Below are 18,658 nucleotides of genomic sequence, written 5' to 3'. Positions count from 1 at the left end.
GCCGGCTGCTGAATTCTCCGGTACCGGATATTCAGCAGGAGCGGGAATCGCGCCGTGCCGGTCGGCGGGCCCCCCCCCCCCCCCCCCCCCCCCCCCCCCCCCCGGCGATTCTCCGGCCCGCAATGGCCCAAAGTCCCGCTGTTGTAATGCCTCTCCCGCCGGCATGAATCAAACCACCTCCCTTACTGGCAGGACTGGTGGCGTGGGCAGGCTCCGGGGTCCTGGGGGGAGGGGGCGGGCGTGGGGCGATCTGGCCCCGGGGGGTGTCCCCACGGTGGCCTGGCCCGCGATTGGGGCCCACCGATCCACGGGTGGGCCTGTGCCGTGGGGGCACTCTTTTCCTTCTGCGTTGGCCATAGCCTCCACGATGACCAACGCGGACGTGACCCCCTCCCTTGCACATGCGCGGGGATGACGTCAGCAGCCACTGACGCTCCGGCGTATGCGCGGACTTCCGCCGCCCAGCGAAGTCCCTTCGGCCCCGGCTGACGTGGCATCAAAGGTCTTCCACGCCAGCCAGCTGGCAGGACGGGAACCACTCCGGCGCGGGCCTAGCCCCTCAAGGTGAGGGCTTGGCCCCTAAAGGTGCAGAGAAATTCGCACCTTTGGGGCGGCCTGACGACGGAGTGGTTCACGCCACTCCATCCCGCCGGGACCCCCCGCCCCGCCGGGTAGGGGAGAATCCATCTCCTGATTTGTAATATTGGTGAAATATAATTGTCAAAACTTTAAACGAGTTAAAAATAGAAACTGTTGGAAACAGCCGGTCAGGCAACATCTGTGGAGAGTGAAAGAGTTAAAAGTTTTTGGGTGGGTGATCTTTTATCAGAACTGGAGAAGTTAAAGATGTAACTGGTTTGAAGAAGGTACATAGGCAGGGAAAGGGGGAGGGAGAAAGAACAAAAGGGAATGTTTGTGATCGGGTGAAAGGAAGGCGAGATTAAAGGACAAAAGGGATGATTGTGCAAAGCAAAAGGAACTGGTAATGGGACAAGTAAATAAACAAAAGATGATGTCCAAAGGAATAGAGATGGGAATAGCAGGATCACCAGCAATAGCTGCTATCAGTAAAATTGAGGTAAAGGTTATAACACATTATGGCTCTTTACTTTCTGTGAAGACATCATTAATTCACACATGCTTATGGAAGAAATGTTTGCATATCTTTCATAGAATTCTGCGACACACAAGACTCTTTGGCCTGTCGAACCTGAATTGGTCCTTTTACAGAGCAATCCAGTTAAACCTGCTGCCCCATCCATGTTCCAAATCTCTGCAATTTTTTATCCTTCAAATATTAATCAGAATTTCCTTTTGAAGATGAGTTTTGAATCAATGTCCACCACCCTATCAGGCACTGTCTTCCAAATCTTATCTCAATGTGTATAAAGCTCTAGTTCTTGTCACTTCTAGTTCTTTGCCACCCACCTATAATTTGTGGTCAAATAAAAGCAATATACTGCGGATGCTGGAAATCTTAAATAAAATATACAAAATGCTGGGAAATCAGCCAAGTGCCATCTGTGGAGAGAGAAAAACAGTTTTGTTAGGTTAGGTTAGTTAGGTTTTGTGAAGGGTAGGTCATGCCTCACAAACCTTATCGAGTTCTTTGAGAAGGTGACTGAACAGGTAGACGAGGGTAGAGCAGTTGATGTGGTGTATATGGATTTCAGTAAAGCGTTTGATAAGGTTCCCCACGGTCGGCTATTGCAGAAAATACGGAGGCTGGGGATTGAGGGTGATTTAGAGATGTGGATCAGAAATTGGCTAGTTGAAAGAAGACAGAGAGTGGTAGTTGATGGGAAATGTTCAGAATGGAGTTCAGTTACGAGTGGCGTACCACAAGGATCTGTTCTGGGGCCGTTGCTGTTTGTCATTTTTATAAATGACCTAGAGGAGGGCGCAGAAGGATGGGTGAGTAAATTTTCAGACGGCACTAAAGTCGGTGGAGTTGTAGACAGTGCGGAAGGATGTTGCAGGTTACAGAGGGACATAGATAAGCTGCAGAGCTGGGCTGAGAGGTGGCAAATGGAGTTTAATGTGGAGAAGTGTGAAGTGATTCACTTTGGAAAGAATAACAGGAATGCGGAATATTTGGCTAATGGTAAAATTCTTGGTAGTGTGGATGAGCAGAGGGATCTCGGTGTCCATGTACATAGATCCCTGAAAGTTGCCACCCAGGTTGATAGGGTTGTGAAGAAGGCCTATGGTGTGTTGGCCTTTATTGGTAGAGGGATTGAGTTCCGGAGCCATGAGGTCATGTTGCAGTTGTACAAAACTCTAGTACGGCCGCATTTGGAGTATTGCGTACAGTTCTGGTCGCCTCATTATAGGAAGGACGTGGAAGCTTTGGAACGGGTGCAGAGGAGATTTACCAGGATGTTGCCTGGTATGGAGGGAAAATCTTATGAGGAAAGGCTGATGGACTTGAGGTTGTTTTCGTTAGAGAGAAGAAGGTTAAGAGGTGACTTAATAGAGGCATACAAAATGATCAGAGGGTTAGATAGGGTGGACAGCGAGAGCCTTCTCCCGCGGATGGGGGTGGCTAGCACGAGGGGACATAGCCTTATATTGAGGGGTAATAGATATAGGACAGAGGTCAGAGGTGGGTTTTTTATGCAAAGAGTGGTGAGGCCGTGGAATGCCCTACCTGCAACAGTAGTGAACTCGCCAACATTGAGGGCATTTAAAAGTTTATTGGATAAGCATATGGATGATAATGGCATATTGTAGGTTAGATGGACTTTAGTTTTTTTTTCCATGTCGGTGCAACATCGAGGGCCGAAGGGCCTGTACTGCGCTGTATCGTTCTATGTTCTAAGTTAACATTTCATATCTGTCTGAGTTTCTCTGACGAATGTACGAACAAATATACAAACATATGAATTAGGAGCAGAAGTAGGCTACTCAGCCCCTTGAGCCTGCTATGCCATCCAATAAGAATCATGGCTTTTCTGATTGTAACTTTAACTCCACATTTCCACCTACTCATGATAACCTTTCACCCCTTGCATTTCAAGAATCCAACTACCTCTGTCTTCAAAATATTCAAAGATTGTGCTTCCACCATCTTTTGAGGAAGAGAGTTTCAAAGACTTACAATCCTCAGAGAGAAAAAATTCACCTCATCTCTGCGTTAATTGAACAACTCATTATTTTTAAACAACGATTACTAGTTCTAGATTATTCCATAAGAGAAAACATCTTCCTGACTCATAAGAACATAAGAACTAGGAGCAGGAGTAGGCCATCTGGCCCCTCGAGCCTGCTCCGCCATTCAATTAGATCATGGCTGATCTTTTGTGGACTCAGCTCCACTTTCCGGCCCGAACACCATAACCCTTAATCCCTTTATTCTTCAAAAAACTATCTATCTTTACCTTAAAAACATGTAATGAAGGAGCCTCAACTGCTCAACTCACCCTGTCAAAACCTCTCAGAATCTTATGTTTCAATTAAGTTGCCTTTTACTCTTCTAAACCCCCGCTGAGGGTTGAGACAAACCTCCCATTCCAGGTATTAGTCTATTAAACCTAACTGTTTCCAAAGCATTTATATCCATCTTTAAATAAGGAGACCAATAAAAAGTACTCCACATGTGGTCCCACCAATGCCCTGTGCAACTTGCCTACTTTAGTATTTAATTCCCTCACAATAAACAATAACATTTTATTAGCTTTACCCACATACTAATCTTTTGCGATTCATGCACTAGAACACCCAGGTCCCTCTGCACCTCAGGGCTTTGCAAACACTCACCATTTAAATAATACGCTTCTTTTTTGTTCCTTTTGCCAGAATGGACAATTTCACATTTCCCCACGCTATACTCCATTTGCCAGATCTTTGCCCACTTGGTTAAACTAACTATATCTCTTTAGAGCCTTCTTATGTCCTCTTCACAATGTATCATGACAACATTCTAGTTAATTGTAGTCTTGGCAAGGCTCTCCTCTTTGTTAGACACCAATGAAATATACTCATTTAGTACCTCAGCCTCCTTCAATAGATCTCCATTTTAATTATCCCCACCATTCCCCTGACAATCATTTAAATATGCTTATCGAAGATCTTTGGATCCTTTTATGTTAGCCAAGGCAAGGAAAACAATTTGATGTCAGTCTTATCATTGGTGGCTCCTTTCAATCTCATTAAAATTTAGTCAGTTTAATATAGATGCACTTTGAGCAAAGAACAATAACTCAAATCTAATAATAATGATTGAATAGACTAGAAAGCTTTTTTAAAAATCAAAACCAAGCTGGAAACTAAAATTCAACTAAAGTAGCCTATTAATTATAAAAAAGTTCATAAGAGCAGCAGCACATTTTCCCACATTGGACCACAAAGGCTGGTTTAGCACAGTGGGCTAAGACAGCTGGCATGTAACGCAGAACAAGACCAGCAGCGCGGGTTCAATTCCCGTTCCAGCCTCCCTGAACAGGCGCCGGAATGTGGCGACTAGGGGCTTTTCATAGTAACTTCATTGAAGCCTACTTGTGACAATAAGTGATTATTATTATTAAGTGAAACAGAAATGTCATGTTATCGAACAAAAACCCATAATACTCCAATATATTATAAGGCAAACTAGTAAATTATATGGAAAGTTTTTTCTGCATATGTACTATATATGTTTATTGTGCACATATAAGACAATTTAGTACCATGCATAGTTTTGAAAACTAACGAGTCAAAGTTACAACCTTTGTGCAATGAGCTATAGTGCCATTATGCACAGTGTATCTGTAGTGCATTGGTTTGTCCTGTGAAAAGCCTAGGATGGCTACAACATACTTGGGTGCCTTAAAACCATGACAGGAATGGACTGTGATGGAAAAGCAGAGTTTAATGGGTAACAGAGGACCTTACTCAGTGGTAATGCCTGAGTGACATTTCTATGTTTCACATTTCAAGTAGCAGCATGTGACGAGCTTTCTTAACAAGTTCAGCTGAAAAATCTACTGTTCCTGTTATTGCAGAAAATGACATTTTCCAGTCACAGATAGAGTCATAGTATTTTACAGCAGGGAGAGAGACCCTTCGGCCCATTCCATCCGCGCCGACCATCAAGCACCTATTTATTCTAATTCCATTTTCAGCACGTAGTCTGTAGCTTTGTATGCTATGGTATTTCACTCTGACTTTGTCTATATAAATGTTTCTGGAACATACCTCGCCATTCACCTGAGGAAGGAGCTGCGCTCCGAAAGCTTGTGTTTGAAACAAACCTGTTGGACTTTAACCTGGTGTTGTAAGACTTCTTACTGTGCTCACCCCAGTCCAACGCCGGCATCTCCACATCATGGTATTTCAAGTACTTATCTAAATACTTCTTAAAATTTGTGAGGGTTCCCGTCTCGACCATCGTTTCAGGCAGTGAGTTCTAGATTCCAACCACCCTTTGGGTGAAAAAGGTTTTCCTCACATATCCTGTAAACCTTCTTCCCTTTACCTTAAGTCTATGCGCTCTGGTTACTGATCCTTCCATTAAGAGGGAAAAGTACCTTCCTCTCCAGCCTATCTATGTCCCTATCTGTACACCTCGGTCAGGTTCCCCCTAAGCATTTTCTGCTCCAGGGAAAACAACCCCTGCCTAACCAGTCTCTCTTGATAGCTGAAACGATCCAGCCCAGGCAACATCCTGGTGAATCTCCTCTGCATCCTCTCCAGTGAAATCACTTACTTTCTATAGTGTGGTGACCAGAACTGCACATAGTACTCCAGCTGGGGCCTAACTAGTGTTTTATACAGCTCCGACATAACCTCCTTGCTCTAATATTCAATGCCTCAGTTAATAAAGGCAATAATCTTTCTACCTGTCCTGATGATTTCACAGATCTGTGAACATCCACACCAAGGTCCCTTTGATCCTCTGTACTTGAAATGAAATGAATGAAAATGAAATGAAAATCGCTTATTGTCACAAGTCGGCTTCAAATGAAGTTACTGTGAAAAGTCTCTAGTCGCCACATTCCGGCGCCTGTTCAGGGAGGCTGGTACAGGAATTGAACTATGTTGCTGGCCTGCATTTGTCTGCTTTAAAAGCCAGCTTCTAGGGCCTGACCATTTATTGTGTATTCCCTTGCCTTGTTAGTTCTCCCAGAATGCATTACCTCATACGTTTTATGGTTAAATTCCATTTCCCAATTTTCTGCCCACCTAACCAACCCATCCTGTAATCTAAGGCCTTGCTCCTCACTATTTACCACACCTCCAATTTTTATGTCACCTGTGAACTTACTTATCATACCTCCTACTTTCACATTCAGATCATTAATGCGTACTACAAATAATAAAGGATCCAGCACTGATCCCTGCGGAACACCACTGGTCACAGGCTTCCAGTCACAAAAAACATTTTCAACCATCACCCTCCTGCCACTAAGCCAGTTTTGGATCCAGTTTGCCAAATTCCCCTGGGTCCCATGGGCTCTTACCTTCTTTATCAGCCTCCCATGTGGGACATTGTCAAAAGCTTTACTAAAGTCCATATAGGCTACATCAACTGCACTACCATCATCTACAAACCTAGTCACTTCCTCAAAAAATTAAATCATGTTTTGTCGAAGCTTTTCATCTGGCACTCATCAGGACAATCACAAGAACACCAAGGACAGGAGAAACAATACTGTATGAGAATAGCGTGCTAATTGGTTGACATCTGATAAAGACGTTGCCATGGAGACTGCACTAGTTGTTGGTGACTGACAGCTAACTGCCTAGTATTATTTGAAATTTAAACCAGGCAGTGGAAAGAACATGCTGTTCCAAATGATCCGTATCCTTCTGCTATTAGTAGTGGGAAAAGTGTAGACCAACCTAACCTGCCCATGCTTGCAAGGCGCAAAACGAGGTGTGCAACATTAGACATGATTCTGCGATTGTCAGCATTCGTTAGATAATCCTCAGTGTGCTATGAATTACACTCACAACCAATTGAGATTATCAGATGGACTTGCAGTGTGGCTTATTTGCATGAACAGAAAGCTACAAATACACAGGGCCCTGATCTTTGCAGACAGAAAGTATATGTATACACATTGCAGCATGGATTCTCCGCTGCCGGTAGTGGGAGAATGGAATGTCACCTGGAAAACGGGATCTGCGTCGGACGTCAAGTCCGTTCCGATGTTCTGGTCCCCTGAAGGCAGTGAGCAGTAAGCTACACGCCCCGTCCGGATAGCAACATGCAAATAGGCCATGAGCACCAACTTGCATCCAATTAATAGACTGGAAGCCCAATTCTCCACGGCCCCGTGATGCTCCAGCCCCTTCAGCCAGGATTCATGCGGATGTGGATTGGTGCAGTAATTTTCAACCATGGCCCTGACGCAGTGGACCCCGCAGTGGTCAAGGGGGTCAGTGCTTAATGGAGGTGTCCCCCGTCAGAAGGCCCCTCCCCCAACACAGTATCCCGCAAGCCCCCCTCCATGCAGAAATTTGCACCATAAAGGAGATTGAATCCCTCTTGGATGACGCTCCTAGCACCAGCGAGACCAAGAGTGATTCTACTCCAGTGGTAGAACATAGTGTCCGGAAGAGAGACTCCAGCTCTGCGTCTGTTTCAGCTAAACAAAATAAGTGATATCCATTCGCTGGTTCATTCCTCAGGGCAATGCCTTGTCCAATCAGAGTCAAATTGCCTGGTTTAAATTTCAAACAATGCTTGGCAGTTAACTGCCAGTCACCATCAACTGGTGCATTCTCCATGGCAACACCTCTACCAATCAGAGTCCAACAATCAGCACACTCTTCTCATAAAATATAAAGTTGTTGTTTCCCCTGACACTGGTATTCTTGCGATTGTCCCGTTGAGTGTAAGATTAAAAGCTTTGGCAAAATGCATTTTTTCATCAATTCTCAAGTCTGTACTACCAAACGACTTCCGTGTTAAGTTGTACCTATGGGGCAACATAGTACTTTGATATACATGTATTTAACATAACTGTAACAGTCATGGGACATGTAAAACATGACATTTCCCGACACACACATTTTACGTAGTGAATTGAATCAGACATATTTAGGGTTACATGGTATTCATAAATATATAAAGACAGGTTATATTATTATTGTTGTTCACAGTTAAACACTAATATGCACAAATACAGTTAAGATCTGTACTGGCCAAATGGTTACATGTTGAATGATAGGATAACAAATTTGGATACGGTGGCCATTGGGCATGAATGTCAACATTAACGACTCTATAACCAGGTCTTGATATGTGATTTTGTTGGGTGGATAAAAGCAATTGAGCATCTCTCTAACAATCTACTGGGGTTTAAATGGAGCTTGCAGAGTGCAGACTATTGCACAGTACAGTAGAGTCAGCTCATAAAGATGGGACACACACTTTAGTGCTTTCGCCGCCAGGCACAGGCTGTTACCCATTTCAGACCTGTCTCCCGCAGGTAACTTTCATGGTGACACTGAAATCAAGAGATAACTATCCATTATGATTTATTCAGCAAAACAGTTAATTTGGCAGCTTTCAAACTCCATCTGATATGAAACGTTTCTTTGATTATCCACAAACTCTTAGAAAGAAAAAAATCAATATTATTAAACCAGCTTCTGTCTAAATAGCACCATAAATGCTGAATGTTGTGTAAGAGGTTCTGACCTTAGATGTACTGACAGTCCACCTCCTGCTTTTGGCACATCACCTTTCCTGCGGTGCAGCTGTTTCTTCATGTTGACTTTGACCCATATCATGTCATCTCTGATGGTTTTCTGTAACTAATGATCACAAATTTATAACACTCTTCTAACATTGTAACAGACTGACCTGAAGGTTTGCATTGCATTGTATTTTGCAACCCTGGCTAATGTTTCTCGACAAGTTAAATCCTCATGCCACATAATCCTTTGTCCATCAGAAAATGTTTGAGCCGAAGTCATCAATCAGGTGGGTCAGTATGGACTTTTAACTTTCATCACTTAGCAATTCATCCTTATTCATTAAAAATATTTCCATTTGTGAATTGATTTAATAGTCTTTGTAACTGCTAGTTTCCTTTAAACAAATTATTTGCTTTGCTTTACTGAGCAAAGAATCTTGTTGATCATGTGCTTGTGTAGTCACCGACTGAGCCCTGGGATTATCTTCCACTTTGACAGCTTATGTCAGATTGCTTGCTGCAGTTGTCATGTAATCACTAAGAGATGTTTAATTCTATCCAGGTTCTGTACATGCCTGGGATGATAGATGACTGATGTGTGTGTAAGCATCCTAAATTTACAGCTCATTAAAACGGGATGACCTTGCAGAAATTGGCCTTAACCAAACAAGTTGCATGTGATATTAGTTGCAGTGGCTAGGTGAGAACAGTGCTTAACAAACACTAATTATTGGCATTTGCAACTTTCCATGTTGCCATTTTAAAAGATGTCCGATATGGTATCCTGAATGAGGATTTTAATTAAACAACAGAAATGCCTAAAAAAAGTTAGTAATATTTACAAAGTTTGTCAATCTGTGCAATCACCTCCACTTTTGATCTCTTTGTCCCCAGTAAAACCTATACTCTCTCTCCCACCTTGGTTGTTCCCCCGCTGTGAACCCCTATAATTGTTCCCTCAAGTCAAGGGGATTTGAAGCCATCATCTTTGGCCTCACTCCAAACTCTATACCCTTGCCACACATTCTAGCCCCCTTGCTGACTTGTGTTCCAGCTTGAACCACACGCTGCAACCTGAAGAGTCCTATTTGCTGCCTTATCCTCTCTATCATTAAGACTGCCGGTTTTTATTTCTGTAATACAGTTTGCTCCTGCTCCACTTCATTTTATCTGCTCTGAAACATTTCATCCATCTTCAGATTCAGTGTCGCTTGGTAGACGGCGCATCTTCCACACTCTGTTCAACTCAACCAAAACTTTGTTGTCTATATTGTATCGCACACCAAATCTGGCTCACCCATTATTTCTGCCCTTGCCGACCTACTTTAAGTCCTGGCCTACAACTTAAAATTATCATCCTTGTGTTTAACCCCCTTTACTGTATGCCTTTTCCCTCCTCTACTCTATAACCTCATAATCCCTTCAAACTCTCCTTTCCTCTAACTCTAGGAACTTCTTCAATCCTCCATCCCACCTTTGCACATGTGCCTTCAACCACATAGGCCCAATGCTCTGGAATTCCCTCCCTATAGCCCTCTGCCTCTCCACTTCCCTCTTCTTTTTAAGGCCTTCCTTAAAACTGCTTATTTGACCACTTTTCTGTCAACTCTTTTGGCAAGCCATGCAGTCTTGTCTAATATCCTTGTGAAACTGTATGCACTGCTCTTCTACATTTAAGGTGTTATCTAATACAAGTTGTTGTTGCTATCAAATACAAATTCTGGTATTTGTCACTATTGGGATATCCTACGACTAGATATTGAGCATTCTTTGGCTTTATTTGAAAGGAGGTTGGTTCTCTTCAAGGGAAGAATTTATTTTAATTAGTTTTGCTTCTTCTGTTTCTAACACACAGCACATAAAAGAAGAACTTTCCTGTTTTTCTTGTGATAAACAACCTGCTGAAGATCTGTCATATTGTTAGCTGATGGTTCAGAAATAATCACTCCCATGACATGTGCAACTTGTCTGTCATCAGCTGCCTGATATGAAAGGGAATCAGCGTCTTTTCGAGTTGGAATGGTGGCCCCCAATTCTGCAGTATAGTTAAAGTGTAATACCAGCTGAGGCACAATACCTGGCTGAGAGAAATTGAGTACTTCTAGATGCTGAAGCCTTCGTGTGTTGCAGTTGTAACCTTGTACTGATACTTTTTTCCTATTTATGTTATCTTGGTGTTAAATGCGATCCTTTTGTTTTCTCTCTGCCCATTCCTACTTGTACGGTCATCTACTGTTTCCCTTAGTCAGCCACTCATGTCTTGTACGCTGTGATTATTTTTCTATATTACTTTTATAGATTTAAAATATCTCCAGTGGTCTTCTGAATTACAAGTGCCAATTATATTAACCTGTTATGACTCCAGAGCCAATCACTGTGCCTCAGCTAAAGTAATGTACTGATGTTGCACAGTTGCCCATTGCTTTTTAGAACATCTCCTTCATTCCCGTTCAGCTTGTAGCCCCTTGCAGTGCTGTAAATTGTGTTCTTTTTACAAATGTAACTTCATTTTGGCCAACAGAGGAATTTGTTTGTGGAGATTCTGAATGACACTAACAATGTGGTTGTTTACATTGTATTCCACATATGATCTAAAATAGGTCTCAGCTTTGCACTGATACTTCACCAAAGAAGGTACAAGATCACAGTAAAAAAAAAGTAAAATTTAAGAGACCACATGACCATTGATTTGATTAGTCACCAAGTTATTGCTCAGCAATGGGCCAATCTTCTTGGCAGTAACTGAGGCTATTTTTTTTTAAAGATGCTGAATGTGTGCTATAAAGTGTTACCGCACTTTGAAGAGACTTTGTTAGTAACAACTAATGGTGGCCTTTGTCGATGAATTTATTGAATAATTCTTTGGCTAACATAGTTGGTTCCTCATTTTTGCTGTAGGGTTTCCTTGGCTCTTGAAGTTCCAAATTAACTTGTTAATTTTGTAGTTGGACTGAAAGCAATCATGTGGTCAAATCAGGTGATCCAGATGAATCAAGGTTAACAGGAGCCAGTTCAGCTTTTCTAAATAAGCTTTCCATTCTAGATGTGGACTGTTGTCGAGAGTTTTAGTGCAGTCAGTGAGCTAACTCAGCACTCAGTCTCGCTTTTTTTTCTTTCAAATCAGGATTATATCAGACACTTTATGAAGAGAGAATGCTGCAATTAGACGTTCACTTATCCTAGACTCATTGAATTTAATTCTTTACCAGAACCCACACCAGAGAAAATTGGCGACTCTTTGCAGGATTTGTACAAGGCACTGGAGAACGCCAGTGTGTCTCCATTAGGAGAGCATCGCCTTTCCACCAAACAGGAATTCAAGAAGTCCTTTGTAAAGAGATGCGACAATCCAGTTATCAATGAAAAATTGCATAAACTTAGAATTCTAAAGAGCACAATTAAGGTAGGACATTCCCTTTTTTGTTAAGGAAATCATTACTGTTAAATTAGTCAGAATTAACTGGCTGTAACTTCACTGTTTTTTTTCCCCCAACCTACCCTTTCTTTCTAAGGGTCTGGAATGCATCATCACCACCTAACTTGAAATCCAGCATTTCCTGCTCCCATCCTTTCAATCTAGGCGCTACCCTATCCAACACCAAGACATAGAGTGCTTAGAGTAACCAACAATATTCTGTATGATTTTAACCATAAAGCATTAGGCCTCCAGGTTCTCCTGTAACGCTTTCCCGCTTTTGATTCAGTCAACCATGGTATCCTACTCCGTGTCTCGTCTCTGTGGTTCACTTTTGTAACACTGTGCTCATGTAGTTCTGTAACTACCTGTACTACTGAATCCAACATGTCCTGCAATAGAATCTTGTCCCATGCCTGCGGAGTCATCTCTGCCGCTCCCCAAGGTTCCATCTTCGACCCTCTCCTATTCCTCACCGAGATGCCTATTTTTTTTGTCAGAATTATACAGAAGTACGGGTTGCCTTTCGTAAGAAAGCTGATGATACCCAACTTTACCTCGACTTCATGGTTATCACTGTGCTGGCTTAAAATGGAAAATGAGCCTGAGTTTTTTGCAGCCTGGTTCTGTGCTATAGCAAGTTTATTCCCTGATGAGGTGCAATCCTGAACTGTGAAGTGCTTTGGGATGTTTTGCTGTGTTAAGTGTACATAAACATGATTTGTTATTATTCTGTTTTACCATGTTGTCGTATTAACTCTTTGAATGTAGGAGATCCCCAATGGTGCCGCAACGTTATGCAGCTCAAAACTGCACATATGTTGGAATAAACCCTGATGTTTGACCGGAGAACCATGAAAGATGTTGCAATTAGCCCAGGTTAGATCAGGCAAACAATCCACAGCTGGGCTGAACTCAACAGTAACAAATTGCACTTGTATATCATTTCTAAGGCACCATGATCTCCAGATGTTCTGATACATTACAGTTCAAAGATATTTTGGACGTCAACTGGAATTTGGAGAGTTATGGTGAGGTCAAGGGGATCAGTTTTGAGTATTCGATTGAAGGTGAGGACAGATAAAATAGAGCAGAGTGGGGGCTGGGGTGTAGGGTTAAGGACAGTTTCAGCAGTAGAGTGGATGGATTTATAGGCAAGGACAAAGATTTTGAAGACAATGTATTGGACAATAGCAAGCCACTGGATATCAGGGAAGGGCACGACATAATGCAGAATATATTCCAAGTTGCAGAGTTCTGAATAGGTAAGATGTTCAAGATTGATCTCTTGAGGTTTATTGAGAAGAACTACAACAGTTTGCATTTAAGTAGCACTTTTAAGGGCAGCACGGTGGTTCAGTGGTTAGCACTGTTGTCTCACGGTGCCGAGGTCCCAGGTTCGATCCCGGCTCTGGCACACTGTCCGTGTGGAGTTCGCACATTCTCCCCGTGTTTGCATGGGTTTCGCAAGGTAGGTGGATTACCCAGGTTAAATTGCCGCTTAATTGGAAAAAATGAATTGAGTACTCTAAATTTATTTTAGAAAAATAATAAAAAGATAATTGTTTTAAAAGTAACACTTTTAATGTGGTTAAAATGACGCAGGGTGCTTTCTAAGAACATTATCAAATACTATTTAACACTGAGCCACATGAAGAGATACTAGCAGAAGTGACCAGAAGCTTGATTATTGAAGTATGGTCCTAGGAACAATTTAAAACAAGACAAAGAGGCAGAAAGTTTTCGAGAAGGGGTTCTGACTTTAGGATCTAGCCGGCAGAAGGCATGGCTGTGATTTGTAGAGCATTTAAAGTTAGGGATCATAGAATCATAGAATTTACAGTGTAGAAGGAGGCCATTTGGCACATCGAGTCTGCACAGGCCCTTGGAAAGAGCACCCTACCCAAACCCACACCTCCACCCTATCTCCACACCTCCACCCTATCCCCGTAACCCCAACTAACATTTTTTGGACAGCAAGGCCAATTTAGCATGGTCAATCCACCTAACCTGCACATTTGGGCAGCACAGTAGCATGGTGGTTAGCATAAATGCTTCACAGCTCCAGGGTCGATTCCCGGCTGGGTCACTGTCTGTGTGGAGTCTGCACGTCCTCCCTGTGTGTGCGTGGGTTTCCTCCGGGTGCTCCGGTTTCCTCCCACAGTCCAAAGATGTGCGGGTTAGGTGGATTGGCCATGCTAAATTGCCCATAGTGTCCTAAAAAGTAAGGTTAAGGGGGGTTGTTGGGTTACGGGTATAGGGTGGATACGTGGGTTTGAGTAGGGTGATCATTGCTCGGCACAACATCGAGGACCGAAGGGCCTGTTCTGTGCTGTACTGTTCTATAATGTTCTATAATGTTCTATCTTTGGACTGTGGGTGGAAACTGGAGCACCTGGAGGAAACCCACGGGATGTAAAAGAGGCTAGAACCAGAGGAGCCAATGGAACACAAAGCATTGTAAGACTGGATGAGGTTACAGATATATGGAAGGGCAAGGCCATGGAGGAACTTGGAAACCAGGATGAGAATTTCAAAATTGAGGACTGACACACCAGGAGTCCAATCCCAGTTCGCGAGCACAAGGCAGAAGGGTAAGTGGGACTTGGTGCGAGAAAGGAAATGGAGCAGCAGCGTTTATGGAGGTTGTCAAATGGGAGGCCAGCTAGAAGAGACTTGCAACAGTTAAGCTTAGGACCAATGATAGGTCATTTTCCAAAGCTTTGGAGAAATTGAGTGTGGCTCTGAAAAAAACATTGGATTAGAGTTTTAAGGGGAAGCAAAGCTAGCAATATTGTGGAGCTGGAAGTTAGTGGTTTAGGTGATAGCTTGCAATGCAGAGATGAATGAGCATTGTCTTTAGTTCTCAACCTTTTAACAGGGAGTTGATGGTTGGTATTGGTGAAGCCCTTTTTGCCTGAGCCTTGGGTCTGTATCAGGCATGGCAGATATATTCTCAGCCAGATTCTGCAAGCAGGCAGATTAAGAGCTGCATTAATTGTGCAATGCCTGCTAATCGTGGCAACGGGAGCCAGGCTCCAAAATAAAATAGATTCTGGCTGCACCAACTCTTGCTGACCCGACAAACATTCCCAAAATCACAACTGTCTAAGTAACTACTGCATTGGGTAATGGAAATCCTGGGAGTTGCTTGTTTGCGTGACAGTTTCCTGTGGCAGCACTCTGTCAAATGTACAAAACTGACCACACATGTTTTGTTAAAATAGAAACTTTTTACTGAATTTCTGCATGTCTAGTTATTTTTCTTTAATTTTTTCTCCCTGTTGCTTCCTTTTGATGCATTCAAGTGTGCAGTTAATTTTACTATTTAATTATATTTACTTCTTTTAAAAGAATGGAAAATGTTGAATAGATCCCCTGATCTATTAATTTGGAAATTGAAAATAGTAAAAGTATAATAAACTCCCGCCTTTGTATTTTTTGTGAATTCAGTCTTAAAAAATAATGAGGAAACATTATGGGCGGAATTCTCTGCTCCCGGGAAAAATCGGGAGGGCTGTCATGAACTCGGCCGAGTTTCACGACGGCCTCGGAGGCTCTCCTCGCCCCCTATTCTCCCCCCCCCCCCCCCCCCCCCCCGGCAGGGCTAGGAGCGGCGCTCCGTAAATCTCGGCCGCGGGGGCGTCGCGCCGAGATGACACGGCCGGTGCGCCTAATGACGTCAGCCGCGCATGCGCAGGTTGGCCGGCTCCAACCCGCGCATGCGCGACTGACGTCACGACACTGACAGCTCGAACCCGCGCATGCGCAGTGGCCGTCTTTCCCCTCAGTCGCCCCGCAAGATGTGGCGGCTTGATCTTGCGGGGCACCGGAGGGGAAATAGTGCGTCCGATTGAGACGACGGCCCGACGATCGGTGGGGAATGAGCACCACCACTGTGCTCGGGAGTGGACAGGCCCACGATCGGTGGGCACCGATCGTGGGCCTGTCCACTCCCGAGCACAGTGGTGGTGCTCATTCCCCACCAGGCCCCCTACAAGCCCCAAACGGGCATCTCCACACCCGTTTCACGACGGCAGCGACCAGGTGTGAAACGGTCGCGAACAGCAGGCCGCTCGGCCCATCCAGGCGAGTGGCGATTCTTCCGAGCGGGCGGGGGGGGGGGGAGAAACGAGGGGGGCGTGAAATTTGTCGGGGGCACTCCCGCGATTCTCCCACGCCGCGTGGGGAGTGGAGAATCGCGCCCTATATCTTTTATATTTTATATATTTGAGCAATTTCAGGATGTCACTTGTCCCTAAAACAAGTGTTTGTCAAACAGTTGACTTTTTCCAATGAACAGAGATTTATCTTTACGTTTAAAGTGAGGTAGGCTGTAGCACACCCAGGTCAACATCTAACACATTTACACGTGAAGACAAGGGGGGGAACAATGTGGAAGGAGGACTGTGCAAGGGGGGGTAAGGGAAGGGCTTGTGCTTACAATGGCAGTCAGAGGGGCAAGGAGGTGGGTGAAGAAGACAAACAATGGAAGGAGGCAAGACCGAGGGGAGGGAAACTGGACACTGACGAGGCTGCATGAAAAGCTCACAAAAATGGGAGTCAAGGGATACCACATTGTTTACTGGAAAGTGATGCACAAAGACTCCAGATGGGGTGGGTAAAGGTCCAAGTGGGGCATGATGGCCTCAGGCAAGGGAAGGGTGCTTGAATGGAAGAACAGACTTCTTTTCCCTCTGGGTTGGAGAGAGTGATAGGAGTGTGCTGGACTGGTATTTAAATATGGTGCTGGGGCCTTTGAACCCATCAGCTGAAGTTGGGCGGCTGAATCAGCTGCCAGCCCAGCAGGAAAGTCAGAGGGGGACGCACTTGGGCATAATTAATGAGGTTGCAAACGCAGAATCTGGGGCAGGTGCCACTGGAGCTGCCGAGCACCACAATTAGTCTCAAAATGGAAGAATTCCACCCTATGTTTAATAGTGTCCTCGAATCTATATTCATGCTCATGCTGAATGCCTAAAAGGTTGTTGGTTTTTAGTGTCCACATCTCTATCTTCGCGAGTGCAAAAGACTGTTCTACCCTTTAGTAAATCTTATCAAATTTCTGTGAACTGTTATATTTGCACTTAATTTCATCTATTTCAGCTATCTGTCGAATTAAACACGTGTCTTACGAGTCAGGAGGCATAGTGGTATTGTCACTGGACTAATAATCCAGAGACCCAGGACAAGATCCAGGGACCTTGGTTCAAATCGCACCATGGCAGATGGTGGAGTTTGAATTCAACAAAAAAAATCTGGAATGAAAAGTATAATGATGACCACGAAACCATTGTTGATTATCATAAAAACCCATCCAGTTCGTTAATGTCCTTGAGGGAGGAAAATCTGCAATATTTACCAGTGGCGGGATTCTTCCCTACCTGGCGGGGCGGGGGTTCCCGGCAGGATGGAGTGGCGTGAACCACTCCGGGGTTGGGCCGCCCCAAAGTGCGGAAGTCTCCGCAACTTTAGGGGCCAAGCCCTAACATTGAGGGGCTAGGCCGGCGTCGGAGTGATTGGCACGCCGCCGGCCGGCGGGAACGGCCTTTGGCGCCACGCCAGCCGGGGCCGAAGGGACTTCGCCGGCCGGCGGAAGTCCGCACATGCGCCGGAGCGTCAGCAGCTGCTGACCTCATCCCCGAGCATGCGCAGGGGAGGGGGTCACTTCCGCCATCATGAAGACTATGGCGAAGGGGGAAGGAAAAGAGTGCCCCCACGGCACAGGCCTGCCCGCCGATCAGTGGGCCCCGATTGCGGGCCAGGCCACCGTGGGTGAAACCCCCGGGGCAAGATCGCCCCGCAGCCCTCCCAGGCCTGGTCCCGCCGGTAAGATGGGTGGTTTGATTCACGCTGGCGGGACCGGCATGACAGCGGCGGGACTTTGGCCCATCGCGGGCCGGAGAATCGCCGTGGGGGGCCCGCCGACAGGCGTGGCGCGATTCCCGCCCCCGCCGAATCTCTGGTGCCGGAGACTTCGGGAGATGGCAGGGGCGGGATTCACGCCGCCCCCCGGCGATTCCCCGACCCAGCGGGGGGTCAGCGAATCCTGCCCCTGGTCTCCAGATCCACAGCATTGTTGTCTGAAATGGAGGGCAGTTAGGAATTAGCAATAAATGCTGGCCCTGCCAGTGACGCCCACATCCCCTGAAATACCTCTGAAAGACATCACTCCTCAAAGTAATCACTCAGTTTCAAAGAAAAGCAAGATTGACTTGAATCTTGGGTCACATTTAGTCAAGACGCTATCTGAGTTGATCAAAAACATGCCCTTTCTTCCACTTGACAGATCGAAAAACCTACTGTGGTAGGCTATATTTGGGGGATCGCGGTACCTAGGTGGGATGTACCTTATACTATAGTATGAGTGGTAGAACCTGCCTGCTGGTTCCGCCCAGCAGACGGAGCACCCACAGCGAATGGCTGCTCTGCGCATCAAGCCAGAATGTCTACAAATCAATCCCCCTGCAGCAAATGCAGCAGCAACGTTTAAACATTGGCTGGCCTATTTCAACGGGACGGCCCCGACTACCCCCACGGAGGAACAGAAAATGCATGTCCACTCAAGGGCGAGCCCAGAAATCTACACGCTTATCGAAGACGCGGACGGCAATGA

At 44.9% G+C, this 18,658-nt stretch overlaps 1 protein-coding gene across 1 annotated transcript in view; it reads left to right on the top strand.

Moving 5' to 3' along the window:
- Positions 1-18,658, top strand: part of cnksr2a (connector enhancer of kinase suppressor of Ras 2a) — a 709,037-nt gene that overhangs the window by 672,085 nt on the left and 18,294 nt on the right. Inside the window, exon 23 of the mRNA XM_038802429.1 lies at positions 11,837-12,030. Within this exon, the coding sequence (XP_038658357.1) occupies positions 11,837-12,030 (194 nt within the window). The remainder of the gene's footprint in view (positions 1-11,836; positions 12,031-18,658) is intronic.

This window comes from Scyliorhinus canicula, chromosome 7 (genome assembly GCF_902713615.1).
Source record: "Scyliorhinus canicula chromosome 7, sScyCan1.1, whole genome shotgun sequence".
Lineage (NCBI taxonomy): Eukaryota > Metazoa > Chordata > Chondrichthyes > Carcharhiniformes > Scyliorhinidae > Scyliorhinus > Scyliorhinus canicula.
This window is presented reverse-complemented; position numbering and strand designations above follow the sequence as displayed.